Here is a 19,940-nt window from a genome sequence, read left to right on the forward strand (position 1 = left end):
GCATTCTTTGTAGCCAAGAGCTGTAGGAGCTGTATTAAGCCCCTCCTTTCTACTGCAGTCAGGAGAGAAACCATGTACCTCATTATTGCTCCTTCACAGGCTTTTTACTCCACAAAAGACAGTTTGTCTTCCTTGCATTAGTCAGTTTCACATCAGAACACACCCGTCTTCACTTCCCTCCAGGTAGAGGTAATTACTACTCCAGGCAGTAATGTCATGCATAGCTGATAAAAATCAAAGCTGCAGCTCTGCAGCTTTAAAAGGAGTGGGAAGAGAGATAGAACACAGGTACTCAGTGTAGTGGTATACCTACAGGCACTAGAAAGAGGTCTTTACAAAAATGCAGACAAAATAGGCTGCTTTCTTTCCCAAAAAACACTTTGCTATCTACATTAAAAAGAAACACAAGACAAATATGAACCAAAAAAACTTCCTCCTGCAAATCGCAGCAAGAGCTGTGATGCTACTTGTTAATACATGGAAGGCCACTATGGAAGGAGAATTGCCATTAATAAAGTCTCCAAATGAATAGTACAGATCCACAGTGATTTTAATAGTTCAGTTTCTGAATTGTACACTGTCATGTCTGACATAAAAAGACTGTAATTGCCTTATTAGCTACAAATATAAATTATACCTGGATTTTCTTTTTTTAATCTTAAGAATAAAAAAGTACCACGTGTTCAATCTTCCAAAGTTAGAATCATAAGGGGAAAAATGACAATTATATGAAAGTTGTCAAGAGTACACAAACAGATCATTTATATGCAACATGAAATGACAAGTCACTAAAAGTCAGACTCCTTCAAAACTGTCCAAATGATTGTCACTACCAATTGTACTAACACACCATTTGTCTTCAGAGCCCATAGAAACTGGCAAGTCTTACTCCATAATTTCACTTGCATTCCCATTTTTATACACAGAGCTTCCCAGAAGCTTTTAATGGTCAGAAGATTTTTTTTGTTGGGTTGGTTTTGGTTTCTTTTTGGATACACCATTTTAGTCTATTTATTTATGCTTTGACTTTTCCTTTCTGGAGAGCTGCAAGCACTTCTTACTCCTCATTTTGCTGGAGCGAACAATCCCTCCCCTTTTCTTACGTCACGTAAACAGATCAGGCACAACAACCTGATTTTGTCCTTTTTGCTGGCTTGTAGTCCGTGATGTCCACAGTTTGCGGTGGCCCCTCAGCTTTCTGCCGTGCAATTATTGGGACTACCATCTCAAATACAGTTTCAAAGAGGTAGTCCACCTTGTATCCTGTTTTTGCACTGGTCTCAAAACACATTTTCTCAGCTGCTGGAACATCCTTCTCATCTAGCATTTTGTATTTCAGTATCTTTTTGTAGAGCGCAATCGCATCCTCTGCACGGACTTGTTTTCGCACCTTCGAGCCACAGCTGGCAACAGATTTCTCAGGTCTATTTTCATCTGGTGGCAAAGTACAGTCATCACTGAGGTCAACTTTATTTCCAACAATAGCAAAAATGCAGTCAGCACTTGCACTGTCTGTCAGTGCCAAGAATCTTTCTTCCAGCTCTGTCAGGCTTTGGAAGCTGTTCACATCGTACGTGAGGATCACAGCAGCTGCTCCTCTGCAGTACATAGACCCAAGGCCATGGAACTGCTCCCGTCCTGGCAAAGGTTTAAAAACAACAAAAAGTTAGTGTGCTGGAAGCCACATTATTAACCAAGTAAAAGAGTTTAAGGAATTTTAAGCCAATTTCAAAAGCCTGTGCGAAGCAGTGAAGGTAAAAACGTGTTATTTGTAGCATTTTCAGGTTTTTCCTTCTGTTTTTCCTTAAGAGAGGAGCAGTGCCACAGAATAACTCTACACACCGCTTGCTCAATCTCAGAGCAGGGACCCTGGAAAGACAAGTGAGCAAGCAAGCTCAAACAGGATTCACACTAGGTGAAAGGAAAAAGAACTGTTTTGGTTTTTTTTATTAAATTGCATACTAGTTGACTTATGTCATATTAACTGCTACTCTGCTTGGGCTCACAGATGGCCCATCCACCTATTTAACCATTTATAAACACAAGTGTACTGCTTCAAATTCTGCTAGAATTTATTACTTCTATAATTTCAGTACACATTTTCAAGTACATCCCGTTCAGAAATTCGGAACAAAATCAGTAACCAACTTCTTCCTAGGTTTTGAAGGATTTTGTAAGCTATTTAATGAGACTAAACTGTAACTGCTACATGCCCACAGTTCTCAGGTACATTGGCTTGACAGGAAAAGACTCTTGTTGGAGTATAGAGCCAGTATTGATATGCATCTGTCCCACCACAAGTATTTCCCCTTTTTACAGTATTAAACACACGTAATATAGAAAATCCTAAATACATTCTACAAGTAATTTGTCTTTTAAGTTGCCCTGGCCATCGCTCAATAACCAACAGCTAAAACATTTCTTCCTCATCATTCAGCAAGTATCTTCCAGCACCTCTGATGAAGCCTTGATGGTATCCTTCAAGTTCATTTCTTGGAAGACAAAACTGACTCTTCTTTAAATTCTGGGAAGCAAAAATGTTCTTCAGTATTTGTAATGAGACTAAGGGAAATGAGGCAGAAGACACACTGTGTTACCATGGAGAACTGCTACTTTCCCCCAGTACCTGCTACATGTAGAATACGCTGTAGTTCACTTTACACCCCAAAACCCAATCAAGAAACAGATAAAACACACTAGGTTTCAACCAGTCATCAGCATCAGCCTTAGGTCACTAGAGAATTGGGAATGAACAAAATAAAAAAAAAAAAGAGAGAAAAAAAAAGGTAACTACACTCTCTTGTCATACAATCTCTTTGCACAGAACCTCAGTTTATAGAAATTCTGGAAGACACCTGCTTACGTTCATCTTCTGCATAAAGCTACTGACCACCATGAGTTACAATATCATGAAATCCTTGTAAATGACTGTGGAATAGGAAAGGGAGAAGAAATTCATGCTGAAAAATGTGGGTCAGCACATATTGAAAAAACACACCTGCACGTGAACATGCACACTGTGAAAGGAACTCAGAATCTACTTCAGCTGGGAACATAATCATCACTGCAATAAATCCTTCAACAAATGTCAGGACTCTACTCCACAGATGCCAAAAGAGAGACAAAATGTTCATCATTATTCATAAAACAAAACTGGAAAACGTCAAGATAGAACATGAAATCCAAAGCTCACTTCACCTTTAACACTCTGTGAAACTCTGGTAACAGCCAGAGAAATAGATTTGGAAAGGTGCAGAATTCACTATAAAGAGGTGTAAAAGGAAGGTGGTGAGAATGCACAGAATCATGTGAAACATTTGCATGAGGAAAAATTGTGGGATCTCTCAGGCTGGTGAATGATTGAAAAAAAGGGTAGGAACAGATGTCTATAAATTCAGGCCTAATACTGAGAAAGTAACTGAGGAACAACTATTTATTCTTTCTCATCACATGGAAAATGAGAATTTCACATCAAAATTGTGCATGTAATTTAAATACTTTCCTGCAAAGTGAATAATTGGTAGTAGGTGTTATTTGACATTGCAGAGGTCAAAAGTTCAATGAATGGCATTCAAAATAACATTAGGCAAAGTTAGTGGAGAACTGCTTCTGTGCAACTTTGTGTAACTTCTGATTTGCTTTCCCCCAGCAAAAGAAATTCTTTAATGATCTGGTGGGTAGGAAAAAAGGAGGTAGCAAAAAAATAAACCAAACCAATAATTATGCCTTTGTTTAGGTATGTTGGGTAACGGCAAGGGAGACTGGGATACAGGGAAGGGAGAAAGTCAGTGCTTTTGCAATTTTTCCTCCAATCTCATGTTTGAAGTTGCACTGCAACTGAGTCTTTAAATGTCTCCAATTTTTCAGTAAAAGTTTGTGCCATGGTTGATTTTGTTTTCATCCGAACCCTGATTATACTGTGGTCTGGAAATCACAACGGAACATACATCCTCCTCTGTTCTCCCACTTCAGATGCCTAAACCATAATATCCAGCCCCCAGAATCATTTGCTACAACAACCAAGTACTAGAACAATACTATTATTTGTTTTATGGAATTCATATGCTAATTTAATCTTGCACAGCAACATTAAACCATGACACTTCTACGTGGTAACTACCAACTGATTACTTCTACAACTAATATATTGTTTAAAAGGGGAAAGAAACAGAAAGAATTTACTTGCATAAGGGGTTAATTATGCCAGAGGAATAATGGATAGTGTCCCTCACTCACTCTCACAGAAAAATCTACACGCAGAAAAAACTGCATAAAGCACTTTTTCAGCAGTTTCCTTGCACAGACTACTTCTGACACTTAAGGACTGGAACAACTCTAAATTTGGAAAAAAAAAAAACAAACTGCACTAAGTATTTAAACTAATATATGTCCTCAAGGTGTCAGGCAAAATAGCATCAGACATTAGGTTGACAAACCCACCACATGAGAACAGCCATTGCCTTCTTATAGCCAGTTTTCTTTCCCTGGACACATCTGGTCCCACTTCAACCACATTCCTTTTTATATAATTAGCTAAATTAAATGGTAAGCCCTCAGTCCAACAATCAAACAATTTCACCCTTTAAAAAAAAAAATAAAGGTAACGGTAAGAGTGGCAGAACTATCAAATAATTTGCAGTCAAAGGAATTGCAAGAACACCAAATGAACCACAAAGGCACAACATCAGGACAACAGGGAAATTTTTTAAAGCAAATCAACCAAAACTAATTTCCATTTTTCTTTTCATCCTTATATTTTGCCTTATTTACAGCAGTTTGACAACCCTACATCTGCAGCACCACTAGCTTTTCAGAGGCTCTTCCAGTAAGTATATGAAGTCTTGTTGGAGACTCCATCCACTCAGGAGCAGTGCAGCCCCCGAGCATTTTCAAAGTCTTATGATGGTCGTCATAAACAAATCAAAGAATTTTGAGCCAAATGGACCTCAGTACAAAGTTGTAAGAAACCCAAGGGAGAAAGAAGGGAAAAGCAGAATTGCTAGAGGTCTGCCTAATAAATAAGCAAGGCTAGATTTAAAATATGCTGAGACTTGAACTTGAAGCCTAGACTTTGGTCTAGCCAGCCTCCTATAGCACCCCAACCTCTCAGCTGGAAGTCAGAAGCCCCTGTGAATGCTTTCTCTGGATGGGACCACAGCCTGACCAAGCATTCCCATCCCTTCCCAGCTGTGGGATCCACTCACATCAGCTGTGCCTCAGTCTTCCTCATGGATTGGAGCTCTCCTCCTGCCCTGCCGCCCCTGAGGGTGGTATGCAAAGTAGCCTGTGAAGTTGTGTGGATATTTACAAGAGCAAATGACTTCCTCCAGACAGATTTGAATGCTCCTTACCTCCTACCCCTTCAAAAGCTTTCACCACAACTTCCCACACATGCACTCTTTCAAAAAAACTTCTACCAGAAGAACAAGTTTTAAATCTCTCAGTGTTGAGCACATACAAGAATGCAGAACAGGCTGTTTTAGTTTTGAGGAATAAAACACAACAAATACTACAGAGATAAAAAGGTCTTCCATCAAGTACTGAAAAAAGTAATGTTGCTACACTGATGTCAGTCTGAGTGGCACCCTAAATTCTGAGTTCCTAAAGCAAATATGTAGCGGGGAAAAGTACACAAAGATGGGCTACAGAGGCACATTAACATTTCATTAAAATTGAACAAGAGTGCAAAATTATCCAGGAAGTTCTCAGTTCATAAATCAGGTATCTTCCAACAATTTTCACTGTGATTTTAACAGTATTGTAATCTGAACAGTAGAGAGGAATTAACACAAACAAGATACCAGCTAGGTTTTGCCTTTCAAATTCTTTCTCCTTTATAAAAGAGTCTGAACTTGAGTGTACATGGAGAGGGACAGGAACTGTGCCCTAGGGAGTTAGCTAGAAGACGAAAGAAAAGAGAAAGTATGACACCCATGACACAGCACAGAAATCAGAACTAAAAAGAAATGAGCTTTGAGGATTCAGCTGCAGTAGATGAAGGTTCAAGGGGTGACCCTTATGCTCTTGAGTTACCTCAGCAGGAACATCCGCATGATCACAAGAGTAGACAAAGAAGCTCCCTTTTGAAAAAGGGAACAACATTTCCTTCTGTTCCCAGACAATGCAGTAATGTTGTGACCCTTTAAAGGACATCAGGGGAAACAGTTTTGCTGGGAACTGAGATTTCTGTTTGTGCACATATACTGAGATATGTACTGACTATTAAACAAACCATAAAGGTCCTTAAAAGATTTCAGGAAAATTCTACTCCCCACGCGTGAGTCAGGCTGTCAAGCTTTGACAGAATTAAGTCAGAACTCTTTATCATCTTGTTCAAGGTTGGTATTCATTTCTTGTATGTGACTTTATCACATTTCCCTTGAAGTAAGGAGCTTTCTAAAGAACTGGACTATGCCTGTGGTTACTTGGGGATAAAAATAAAGCTGTCTATCCCAAAGGATTAACATGGAGGACATAAGCAGGAATTAGTAGAAACATGAGTCAGAAAGCACTGGAGAATTCAATTTCTACATATCCATGAGCTGTCTGAATACGTGACTTCCTGATCTGTCAGAAAAATGCCAACGTTTGGTTTTCCTTCTAGACAAAATTCCCCATGGAAGGAAAGCCTCTGTGAGGGAAAAAACCTAAATAATTAAACTAATAAACCCTAACAAACCCTGCTCCCCCTCTTCACCCCAAAAAAACCACAACCACTAAAACAATTCCAGTTGAGTAACTAGAAAATTCATTTAAGCTCCATCTTCACTCTGTATTATACATTCATAAAGCTGCATTATAGAAGATACTTGTGTATACTGAAGTTTCAGAATTAAACAGATGTCTAGTTCTACTAAAAAACAAGATGGCATTTATTTTGTTTACACTCATTATTTAGATATGGATCAACATTCAAGGCATGAACCGTGCCCTGTTTTAGGAGCTTCTATTTAAGTTATTAAAATTAGATATGGATGTCTTGGTCAAAGCAGAATTTAACATAAACATAGGAAAGTACTGATCTTAATGCCCAAAGGGCTTCACTTTCATGTTTTAAAGTAGAAAGAGCTACACATGGAAGAAGAAAATAACAACCACATGGGTTAAGTGTACAATGAACAAACATTGCTCTCCAAAGAAAAAAAACAGCAAAAACAGCCAGTCAAGAAAGTGGGCTCAAGGTAATATAGGATTGAGACAAGCTTACTCCACTTCTAAACACAATTTCCTCTGAATTGCTAAGTCAAGAATCTTTATCTCATAAAAAAGATTTAAAATTGTGAAAGAGACCATCTCTTCCCTTAAATCTATGCATTTTTGTCTTAATGAACAAATACCTTGAGTTCTGAAGGAGTCTGAAATTGCCAAGACCTTGCAAACATCCCCACTCTACAAACATGAATCATTTTAGGTTTATAAAGCTCCTCCTGCGAAACAGCAGCTCAGTGTGAGAAAGCAAGCCACAGGAACCAGGAGCAGTCATTTACTTCTTAGGCAAGACAAGAAATCAGGATCAATCTGAGCCCTGATCTTCAGTCAGCTTTAATTATCATACTAGAAATACCACACCTCTGCTAATGAATATGTCCCTTGGACACAAAAATCGGTGACTAGAAAGGCTAGAACTTATCCACTGCACAATCACTACCTGTGAATTACCTAACCCCCTCAGATCTGGTCTTAGAAAAAGAAAGTCATTCAAAAACATTTCTAAATAAATAGAAACAACTAACACAGCTTCAGTCTTTATAGCATTCTTCTTTTCACTCTAATTTAAAACATAAAAACACATCATCATGTTGCACAAATGGTTCCTTCTTCCCACCCCCACCCCCCCCAGAGGTGTCCTTCTCACAGAGGTTATTCACAAGCTTGTATCCAAAGTCACTAAGAACCAAGCCTGACAGCATTTAGGTATTTATACTGCTGCTTTCATATAGATAAAGGAAACGTCCTGCACAAGCTGCTTCTCCTCCCCTGGAAGCTGGCATTCAGGAAGGCAAATATACTTAGGACATTACTTTCAATCACTACAAATATCTTCCCATAAAAAAGATCACAGTATCCAAATGGAGGCAAGTCCCAGATTCAGAGGAACCAACAATGTATGAGTTGACTGCCACAGATGAGAAAGCCTTATGAACTTTAAACAGTGAAGCAGAAGATGCTTTCTAATACATTTAACTCCATGACATTTGAATAAAAGGTAGATCCCAAGAGCTCAGTGCACTATTATACAGGAGGAACATAACATTATTTTCCTGATCTGGAAGTGGCTTTACATTATGTCACTATAATTTAGTCCCTGCTGAATTCACATTCAGAAATCTTATGCAATCTACTGGCCAAATGCTTTGGTACTATAATCCCAAATTTATGAGTTATGGTTCCACAGTACGAGTTTTATCCTGAGAGACTGAGCTGTGCCCTTCTACATAATAGAATACATAAAGATATTTTTTTTAGAAGTCTACTAAACTACCATCAGTGATCCAACAACGCATGGGATAAAACACATCCGAAAATATATGTAAACAGTGGTATTAGGGAATCTAAATTATTATAGAAATCAAAATGTAGGAAAAATACACAGTGATGAATAACTGAAGGGCCATTGGAAAGGACTAATTCTTAAACAAATTTTTTAAAAAGAGCATAAATCTTATCTTTGGAAGCAAACTTATCACAGAATCACAGAATATGCTGAGTTAGAAGGGACTCACAAAGATCATGAATATTTAACAGATACTAATAAATTCTCCATGGAATCAGGGAAAAATCTACAATAGTATTCAGGAAAAGCTGGATGAGATTATTAGTGTTACCAAGCATCAAGGCCTATTACTAAGGATTCTGTATCCAACAGAACGTGCAAGGGAAAAAATAAAATTCATCCTCTATTTCCATTCCTTTACATAACAATGCCAGCATTCTTTCAGGCATCTACATTAGCTATTAACATTCTGACAAGAGAAAACAACTACCCCCCTGGAAGACTAGTCTACACCAGCACCTACTAGTGTGCATTAAGAAAAGCAACTCACTTCCCCTGCCTTATCTAAGGGTACAAAAAACACAAATCACATCTTGCTACTCCCCAGCTACATTTTAAAAAAGCCCCAAAACATAAAATACATAAAAAAAGAACAAAGATGGAAAAATTTTAAGTTTTTAAAGAGTATAAAGACAAAGCATAGAGGAAAAAACCAAAATAAACAACCACACTGCGTATGCTGTATCAAGTTTTGCTCTTTTTGCTTGTTCTAATACAAAGGCAGCATATGAATTAAATCTTTTGAGTTACAATCATGACCAGGAAAGAAATTAATCCAGAAGCTTTATAAACAGAAAAAATCACTAGAAAGCATCCGAAATAAAGAAAAAGGGGGTGCTTACTTACTGGAAATGGAAATTCCACTACACTTTATAACTAAGAATAGTAATACATCTAATGAAAGAAAGCTATAATCGGATTTTAGCCTATTTCTTTCCCCTCTCCTTTAAATATAATAACTAAACTAAAGCTAACTAATATGCCATAAATAAGATTTGTTTAAATAAATAAGGACATGTTTCATCAAGGACCAACAAATATGAAGTATAAATATGAAGTACGTAAAAGATTTTGCCCTAAAATTGTAGCCACTTACCTTATGAAAGATAAGTCTTTCCTTAAAAAGGATTAACTTTGATAAAAGTAATGCTCTCTATATTTCTTTACAGATTCAAGCTTATTGCTAGTTTAGAGCCCTTTTCAGAAGGAAAGTCACACAGAATGACAGGATGGTTGGAGTTGGAAGGGACCTCTGGAGATCATCTAGTCCAACTCCCCTGCCGAAGCAGGCTCACCTACAACAGGTTGCACAAGATCACATCCAGGCAGGTTTTCAGTATCTCCAGATAATGAAACTCCAAAACCCTCTGGGCAGCCTGTTCCAGTGCTCTGTCACTCTCAAAGAAATTTTTCCTAATATTTAGATGAAACTCCCTGTGTTTTGACTTGTGCCTGTTGCCCCTTGTCCTGTCACTGGGCACCACTAAATTGTCTCTTGAGATATTTGTATGCAGTGGTAAGATCCCATCTCATCTTAACAGCCAGTTAAAACAAATGACAGCAGCAACTATTATTAATTTGCTTCTCTTTATGGTTTTCATCACAAAAAGTGCTCACAATTCTATTTTCACTGTGTTCTCTGTTTTTCTTTTTTTGCTATGTACACCCAGAATGATAACAGGCCAACCCATTCAAGAAAGCCCAGATTTGTTGGGAGAACAATCCCCTTCATACCCCTGTCCTTTTGGAGAACATCTTTCCCTCTCAAACTTGAACTATACCAATAGGTCAAGCAGTTTCAACTGACTCTTTAATTGTTATTAGAACACCAATTCAATTAACATTACAAAAGTGATACTTTGGTACAATTCACAACAAAAAACAATTCTTCCAAAGAAATTCACTTAAATGGCCCTTTCATTTTTAGGACAAATAACACGCTGAGAAGTTATGCAAGAATGTCAGCGTGGTGTGTTGCACATCACATGCCAAACTCTGTAAGTTGTTAATGATCTACAGGATCATCTGAGCCTTATCTGAAGAAGGCAGCTTGTTGCAATATGCTTTTTTTCAGCAAAAGAGCACACACAAAGACCTGTTCAATAAGAATGGAAAAAACAGAAGACAATGGGAATTTTTTGTTACAGGATTAGTTTCATTTCATATTTTCCAAGGTTATCAGTCTAAGTATGTCCTGGCAGAAGCTCCAAAACAAAAGTATAGTCACCACATTTTTCTGACGTGCTGAAAAAATGCCTCAAAAACCATATAGCCTTCACTCACAGCACACCTCTAAAGAACCCACAACTGAAATATGGGTAAAAATCCGCTGTGTTTTTTCAACAGTTAACAGTGCAATAGTTTATGGAGAAATGTGCTTTTAAGTAAAATCTCAATTTTCTGAAGGCAGATACACTAAAAGCAGATGCCTAGCAGCTCAGACCGGTGCCAACCAATCCGCTGTTACATCCTGTAGAGCATTCTGACTCCCAGAGGTATCCAAAAAAGCCGATTACTGTAGATGAAGCCTTCTCACCCATGGCTCAACTTTAATAAACATCCCTCTGTCATCTTGTCAAATCCTGCATTATTCAGCCATGAATTAATTTAATTATTCCCAGAAACTTTTTTAATCCAGCCCTGAAGAATAGTTTGTCCGTTTTCATTCCATAACTGGTAGTGAAGACTTGCATTACTGGTTCCCAATGACAGAACTATCAGACACACTCAGCGGAAGGAGGAGAACAAGTTTACATGGGAGAGAATAGAAGAGGAAAAAAAAAATCATTTAAAAAAACATTTACAGAGCAAGATCAGGGATCATTCAAATATGACCTCCTGCATAATAAAGATGATACAATTTCACTTAGTTGTCTTAAGACTGAGGAGGAATTTGTGTTCTATAAAGCAGCTAAATAAAGGAAAGTCAATACCCCACAAATTAGGTTGTTGTATAGTTCAGCTTTCCAATTCTGAATTTTGATAGACTTTCAGCTTCATGAAGTATCCTCTTCAAAAAACAAACAAAAAAGATGCCTCAAACCCCAAACTAAAAACCACTACATTCCCCAAACACCAGAAAAACTTCACACTCCTCCTTAAAAGGTATTCCCTTATGGCTTAACCTCCTTCTTGTTAGGCTAGAGAAATGAACAGTTTTTCATATTCAGACTCTTTGCCTTCGGCATATTCCTCTAAACTAACAACCATACCTGTAGTTCTTTTCTCCAGTCTTTCCATATTATTCTATAACCAAGAATGTAAGAGAGCCTCACTGAAGCTATGACGTTACTTAAATTCTTTACTACTTTCAACCCTCCCTACACTTGCTATACTTTTCAGAATAGTTCACAGGTTCTGGAATACAAGGCACCAAGAGCTTGGTTTGCCATCTACTTCCAATTCAATGGACTTTGCAAAAGATATGATGCCCAATGAATCTAACTTAGCCTGTTGCCAGCACCACATAACATTAGTCTCTCTTTATTTACAGCCTTATACATTTGTTTATTCTGTACATTTCTAGCTGCAATCATCTTTTTATAAAGAGATTTATAAATTGAGCGTCTTTGAACTAAATGCATATTTAGGGTATCTATAACCAGCAATGTCTTCAGCTGCACAACTCCTATATAAAGGAGAAGAAATATTACCGGAGAAGATTCCTACTGTCTAGAAGATTTAGACCATTAACTAGTTTCTGCTTTTCTGGAACAAAGGAGTACTTGGAATCTGTTCTGCTGCATAAATGCAAAATTATTTTTCTTGCCCGCAAGAATGAATCAGAACTTACCATTCTAATAATGAAATTAAGATCGAGCTGCTAAACTCACAAGAATTTTAATTTCAAAATAAAAGTTCTCATAGAAACACCAATTTTACTCCATGAATATGCTTTCTATCCAAGGTTTTAAACATAATCATTGTCTAGTAACACAAAGCATTACATAGAAAAAAGCTCCTAACCACACTACATAGCATGTTTTTGCCAACAAAAACTTTGGTTAGACCTGCTGTTAAAAAAAAAATATCCCCACAAACCTTTCTGTAGCTAAAGATCCCCTTGATGTCTCGACAACCCTGCATAACTTTTACATTTAGCTATATAAGACTTAGTTTTTTCAAACCACCCATTTTATTTAGATTTATTGATGTACTGTGTTTATTTCTTGAAAAAGGAGATAACCCCAGAAGCTTCAAGCAATTCACGTATTTTCAGCTGTCTAGAAGGGTAGTGGCTTGTAAAAGATGAACAGAACTAACCTTAGCCACACCATACTAGCAAGCATATCATGAGTGCATCTTCAACACAAACTGAAAAAATGACACCAGTATTTATCTATTTCTCTCTGCAATCTCACAGTAGTGCAGGAAAACGTTCTATCTAAACACATATCTGGCAAAAGAAATGAGGGTATGACAGATTGATGGGACATTACCATCCTGCCTGTGAGCAGAACTCCAGTTGAAATCTCACATCAAACACCATGTCTACCAAAAAGAAAATGTGTCAGGGTGCTTGAGAGTTAAATTTACGAAGCTCCTGTAAGCCTGTACTGATGTGAGAGCAGGAATGCAAGAACGAAACTAGAAATTTAAATCTGAGTAAGTAAAATGTAAGAATCGATGTAAAATTCTTCTGAAACTTTGTCTTTAAAAGATAATTTTAAACCGCTACTTAAAAAGAAGTGGTCATTTTGCAGATTTCCTTGAGGACAGATGTGATTGGAAGCAAACCATAAAGGAAAAAACAAAAAACAACCTTCAGATTTACTTTGGAAGAGTTCTGCAGGAAGCAATAGCACTGAAGACTTAACTGCAGCAGAAGAGCTTGATGGTTAAATATTGCTCAGCAGCAAATAACAAGAGGCCAGTTACAGGACCAGGCTGTAGAACAACCTGACCTGGTTGAGACAGTCACTTCTGGCCTGCAGGAGAAGCCATTCAGCTTTAACACCTGCTGGAACATCAACCCATCTCCTCAAAGAAAAGTCCCTTCTACAGAAAGCCAATTCATTTTCCACAGGTTGAGATCTAAAAGCAGCTGTTTTTTTCTTTCCAATACTAGAAAAGTGATACTTTTTCTTTAAATTTACAATTCCTTTCCACAGGGGGACAGACACTGTAGATTACCCCATCTCTCTATGCCGAGAAGCTCTGCTAAGCAGAGGCTGTGACCAGGTCCTTAACTTCAGAGTCACTCAGAAAGGAGATTTTCAAAGCCCATACTCCCTCACAAAGCTTGCTCTTCAAACTGAGAAGTAGGTCCTTAGCTCAGGCAGGAATGCAGGGATGGGTGTATTTTAGCACGGTTCAACTGGCACTGAGGGCCAGGAGGTCATTCCACACTTACTGGATGTTTTATATTGCTCAATAAGGAACTGGCAACTTAACTTGGTGTGCTGGTTTCGCCGGGGCAGAGTTTATGGGGCTGCTGTGAATTTGTGCTAAAAAGAGTGTGGATAACACAGGAATGTTTTAGCTATTGCTGAGCAGTGCTTGCACAGCATTAGGGCCTTTTCTCCTCATATACTTCAATAGATACTTGAATTTTAAATAATACATACTTTAAGAAAGAACTCTTGAAGGCACAGGAACAGGCTGTTCCTATGCACCAAAAGATGAGACAGAGGGGAAGATGACCAGCCTAGCTGAGCAGGGAGCTTTTGGAGGAACTCAGGTTAAAAAAGAGAGTGTATCACCTGCGGAAAAAGGGGCAGGGAACTCAGGAAGTGTTTAAGGATGTTGTTAGGTCTTGCAGAAAGAAAATTACAGAGGCAAAAGCTCAAAACTTTATCTGGCCACTTCTGTAAAGGATAATAAAAAGTGGTTTTATAAATATATCAATATCAAAAGGAGGCGTAAGGCAAATCTCCACTATTTATTGCACACAGAGGGAGAATATAGTCACCAAAGATGAAGAGAAGGCTGAGGTATTTAACACCTTCTTTGCCGTCGTCTTCAACACTGAGACCAGTTATCCTCGGGGCAACTGGTCCCCTGAGCTGGTAGACAAGGAGCAGAATGGACCCCCTGTAATCCAGGAGAAAGCACTCAGTGACCTTCTGAGCCACTTAGATGCTCACAAGTCTATCGGACTGGATGGGATCCATCCTAGAGTGATGAGGGAGCTGGTGGAAGAGCTCGCTAAGCTGTTCTCCATCATTTACCATCAGTCCCGGCTAACCACATCTGTTAAAATGTTAACAGACGTCAACATGTGACTGGAGGTTGGCCAGTGTGACTCCCATCCAAAAGAAGGGCTGGAAGGAGGATTTGGGGAACTACAGGCCTGTCAGCCTGACCTCAGTGCCCAGCAAGGTTATGGAGCAGATCATCTTGAGTGTCATCACATGGCAGATGCAGGACAACCAAGGGATCAGATCCAGCCAGCATGGGTTTAGGAAGGGCAGGTCCTTATCTCCTTTTATGATCAGGTGACCCATCCGGTAGATGAGGGGAAGGCTGTGGATATGGTCTATCTGGACTGCAGCAAAGCCTTTGACACTGTCTCCCATAGCATTCTCCTGGAAAAGCTGGCAGCCCACAGCTTGGACAGGGGCACTCTCTGCTGGGTTAAGAACTGGCTAGAGGGCTGGGACCAGAGAGTGGTGGTGAACGGAGCTGCATCCAGTTGGTGGCCAGTGGTGTCCCCCATGGATCAGTGTTGGGCCCAGTTCTGTTTAATGTCTTTACTGATGATCTGGATGAGTGGATTGAATCTACCATTGCCAAATTTGCAGACACCAGGTTGGGTGGGAGTGTCGATCTGCTGGATGGTAGGAAGGCTCTGCAGAGAGACCTGGACAGGCTGGATCAATGGGCTGAGACCAAGGGTATGAGATTCAACAAGGTCAAGTGCTGGGTCCTGCACTTCGGCCACAACAACCCCATGCAGCGCTACAGGCTCGGAGCAGAATGGCTGGAAAGCAGCTCAGCAGAAAAAGACCTGGGGGTGCTGGTCAACAGTGTCTGAACATGAGTCAGCAGTGTGCCCAGGTGGCCAAGAAGGCCAATGGCATCCTGGCCTGTATCAGTAGTAGAAGGGCCAGCAGGACTACGGAAGTGATTTTTCCCCTTTACTTGGCATTGGTGGGGCTGCACCTCCAATACTGTGTCCAGTTCTGGGCCCCTCAGTTCAGGAAGGACACTGAGGTGCTGAAGCATGTCCAGAGCAGGGCAGTGAAGCTGGTGAAGGGTCTGGTGCACAAGTCCTAAAAGGAGCAGCTGAGGGAACTGGGGTTGTTTAGCCTGGAGAAGAGGAGGCTCAGGAAGGACCTCATCACTCTCTACAACTCCCTGAAAGGAGGTTGTAGCCAGGTGGGCATCAGTTTCTTCTCCTGGGCAAGCAGTGACAGGATGAGAAGACACAGTCTTAAGCTGCACCAGGGCAGGTTTAGGTTGGTCATTAGGAAGAAATTCCTCACAGAAAGAGTGACTAGATATTGGAAGGGGCGGCCCACAGAGGTGGTAGAATCACCCTCACTTGAGGTGTTTAAGGAAAGATTGGATGTGGCACTGAGTGCCATGGTCTAGCTGACATGGTGATGTTCAGTCATAGGTTGGACTCTGTGATCTCAGAGCTTTTTTCCAACCCAACTGATTCTGTGATATCACCCCACCAGTGAGCAGATGGGGTGCACAAGAAGTTGGGAGTGGACAGAGCCAGGACAGCTGGGGCCAACTGATCAGAGAGATATCCCACAACATATGACATCATTCTCAGCATATAAAGCTGGGGAAAAGGGTATGAAGTGGGGAATATTTGAAGTGATAGTGCTTGTTCTCCCGCATCGACACCATGCATGATGGAGCCCAGCTTTCCTGGAGATGGCTGAACACCTGCCTGCCAACGGGAAGTGAGGAATGGATTCCTGATTTTGCTTTGCTGGTGCATGCAGCTTTTGCTTCGCTGGTGCATGCAGCTTTTGCTTCACCCATTAAACTGTCTTTATCTCAACTCATGATTTTTCTCACTTTTACCCTTTCAATTCTCTCCCCCATCCCAGTGGGGCAGAGTAAACAAGAGGCTGCTTGAGGCTTAGTTGAGATTGCCCTACTAAATGTATCTCAATAAGCACTCTGAAATGCTACCACTTATCAGCATTCCTGCCAGTTTTTAGCAAAGAGTTAGTAGGTCAGAGTCTGCCCTGAAAAGAAATGTTTCCTGTTTTTCTTCATTTTTTACTTCCTTATTAGATACTTTGTTTTTGCTTTAGATAGCTCTTTACAACTTTTTTTAAAAAACAAATTCCCCATAGTATTTTTTGCAGAAGACTAACTACATACATACCAGGTCAATCGGTACAATACACCACACCATTTTTTGAGTGAGGAAACACAATGAACTTAATAAACACCTTAATTAAGCAAATTGACATTTTAGAGAAGGAAAAAAATAGTTTACTGTTACTGACTGCAGAGCCTCTTCAGATTAAGTTTTGCATCCAACCATAAATAAAATTAAATGGTCTACTCTCTTAGAAACATTCTTCTTTTTCCGTATTACCACTTTAACCCCAAACACATTATATGTATTTCTGCCTCCTGGCTGTCAATCTTCAATTCCCTTCTTCCCAAGTATAGGAAACCAAACCACCAACTAGCAGCTATAAACTTTTTTGTGCACACCCTCTCAAGGAGAGTCACACATGATAACACAGTACGTTAACTTTCTTCCACAGACCCACAGAAGAGCTTCAGAGCTTGTTGCCCAGAAAGTTTATGGATGCTCCATCCCTGAAGTGTTCAAAGACATACTGGATGGGGCCCTGAGCAAGCCGTATCTAGTGGGTGGCATCCCTGCCCATGGCAGAGAGGTTGGAGCTAATGGATCTTTAAGATCCTTTCCAACCAAACCATTCATTTACAAGAATGTTAAGCTATGGCAGAACCTATTTTGTATCAGCCCCACTTCCATGACAGGTCTTTCCATCAATATTTCGAAAGCATTAGCACCAGAGATAGGCCAACAGAGCCAAACACTGGCCCTCAGTGCTCCACTTCAGGGCCATCCCAGGACACCAGCCACAGGCTTTTAACACACTGCAAGAAGCTCAATATTTAGACAGTTTCAGGGATCCCCAGATTGTTTCTACCACAGCATCAGGCCACCAGAAGTTTTTATCCTTCAGTAATCAGCCTGCAAGGTTGCACATCCCTGGGAATGTACCTTTCAACCCTACCCCACAGCCAGAGACCATCCTCTTCTTCCACAGCAGCAGAACAGCTTTGTTCACTAACAGGCACTGGGGCACTGCAATAGAGAGAGGGACTCAGGTATATGGGCCATGATTCCTTTGGGAGATAAAATGAATTACTAGGTCCACATGTAGACAGCACCTCAAGCACTATTTCCATAAATCTCCTACCCTACCAGTACCTTTCCAGGTTGATTAGGAGTAGAGGACAGGAAGAGGAGAACTAGCAGTACTTCTAGATAGCCTAGCTTTTACAAAACTAAAGTTAGTGCAGGACAGCAGCTATAGGCTGGATTCATGATTGATCACTACTAGGGGGCAGGGGGAAGGCATCTACAAATCACAGCATTCACATTCTCAGAAACAGAGTCCAGGTTTCACAAAAACATATTTGAGAGCCGGCAGGCTGTTTTGTCAGAAGTGACCCGTGTCACATGTTTCAAAAGTGAGGAATGATTCTTGCACACATAACAAGTAACAGAGTTATCCAAAATGCCTCAAGAAGCTCTGGTTATCAGATCAATAGCAGGCACCCACAGCAGGTCTTTGTCTGCAGATACTTGATAAATGCCTCTTATGCCTACCTTCTGGTGATGTGGAATTGAGGTGTAATAGATAACTATATGCTAGCTTATGATTTGTAACACTGAGTTTAACTTCAAACCAGCCTTCATCAGCAATTTGAAAAATATTTAAACCTTGCTAAATGGGTGGAAGCAAAGGCCATGGATCTTGCAAATGGAACGGTTTTATTTTTTGGAAGAGAGACTCACATCAGTAATAGGGGACATAAATCTAGGCCCACTCAACAGATAATTTTTATGACTTGTTTCAATGTTTTCAATGATTTATAGGCAGGTTCTCAAGTAAGAACACATATAATGAATTCATACATAATTAATCTTGAGAAAATTACAAATGCTTCTACTCCTTACCAACCACCACAAGTTTCTATTCAGTTGAAATCTTCTTCACTGGGTGCTTCTAAATAGTTGCTATTTGTCAAAAACAGAAGGCAGTTATGGTGATTCAGTGGGCTGCTTTCAGCTAGTACCAGAAGTGGGAGACTGTGCCAGACATAGTGCTGCTGCCTGGGTTTAGTGGGAATATATTTAAAACTCGTTCATCTCATTCAGATAATTTTATCACAAGACATGTGACTTGTGTTTTCAGAACTTGTGCTGGCTAAGATAAACGCATGGCTTTTACATTTCCAGTGCTACTTCTCCCTTTTAATTCTACTTCTGGTTTCTCTGCCTATACAATTAAGAGCATATTTAGTATCCACTGTTTAGAGGCATTAATTCAAGGATTAAAGAAACTAAAACTGCACAACAGGCATGGTAAATAATCAATCTCGTCTCATCTCAGTAATGTTCTCTAACCTGGTACAAAGGGAGTACCACTAAAAATCATAAACAACTCAGTTCTGAACTTTCTATACAAAATAAGCCACAAAGAGCAATGTTATCACTGTCCAGTGTCCGCTCATTCAACCCTCATGCCAAGAGGGGAAGCTACTTACAAAAAAGGAACTGCTTATAGATTTGCTTGCATTGCATCCTTTTCTTTCATAATTAAGACAGTATCTCTAGGTCACAAAATGCTAAGCCACTCAAAAAGAGGATAGATGCCAATTATTCCACTTCCACTAGGTTTCCAAGGCTTGAAGCAAAAAAAGAAGTTGAGCAGGACAATGTGGAAAGGGCACACAATGCTAGAACAGGAAAGCAGATAAGGGAAACAATACAAATGTGATTCATACAGTTATCTGCTGTGGGAGGGAAAGCTCCTAAAGAAAGTCTTACAGTCTCATAAAAACAAGAAGCTGGTAGGGGTTGGAGTTGCTAAGCAGTTTGAGAGAGTTTTAGTTTCATAAAATTAGAGATTTACTTTTTGAATAAGCAACCAGAGAGGAAAAAAAAAGTAAAACATAGGTTCACTCTCATTATACCAATGGGGATTTTTTGATTTGTTTTAAAACACCCAAGTCTCACTTGCAGCAAATCACCAGATCTGATGATCCCTTTCATGAGGCTTGGAAGATGCCAACTCAACTACATAGAGCTTTTTCTTTCATTTACTTTTGTTACTATAAACCACTACAGATTCTGGTCATTTCTCCCTTTTATGAATGAACCAAAACCTTTGCTTTTTTTTTTTTGAGAGCAAATGACAGTCGAGAA

At 39.6% G+C, this 19,940-nt stretch overlaps 1 protein-coding gene across 1 annotated transcript in view; it reads right to left on the reverse strand.

The window, feature by feature from the left end:
- Window positions 1–525: 525 nt before the first annotated feature.
- The window catches only part of RAB20 (RAB20, member RAS oncogene family), a 30,126-nt gene continuing 10,711 nt past the window's right edge, over window positions 526–19,940 (reverse strand). Inside the window, exon 2 of the mRNA XM_032680324.1 lies at window positions 526–1,638. Within this exon, the coding sequence (XP_032536215.1) occupies window positions 1,118–1,638 (521 nt within the window). The 3' untranslated portion in view covers window positions 526–1,117. The remainder of the gene's footprint in view (window positions 1,639–19,940) is intronic.

The sequence above is a fragment of the Chiroxiphia lanceolata genome, chromosome 2 (genome assembly GCF_009829145.1).
Source record: "Chiroxiphia lanceolata isolate bChiLan1 chromosome 2, bChiLan1.pri, whole genome shotgun sequence".
Classification (NCBI taxonomy): domain Eukaryota; kingdom Metazoa; phylum Chordata; class Aves; order Passeriformes; family Pipridae; genus Chiroxiphia; species Chiroxiphia lanceolata.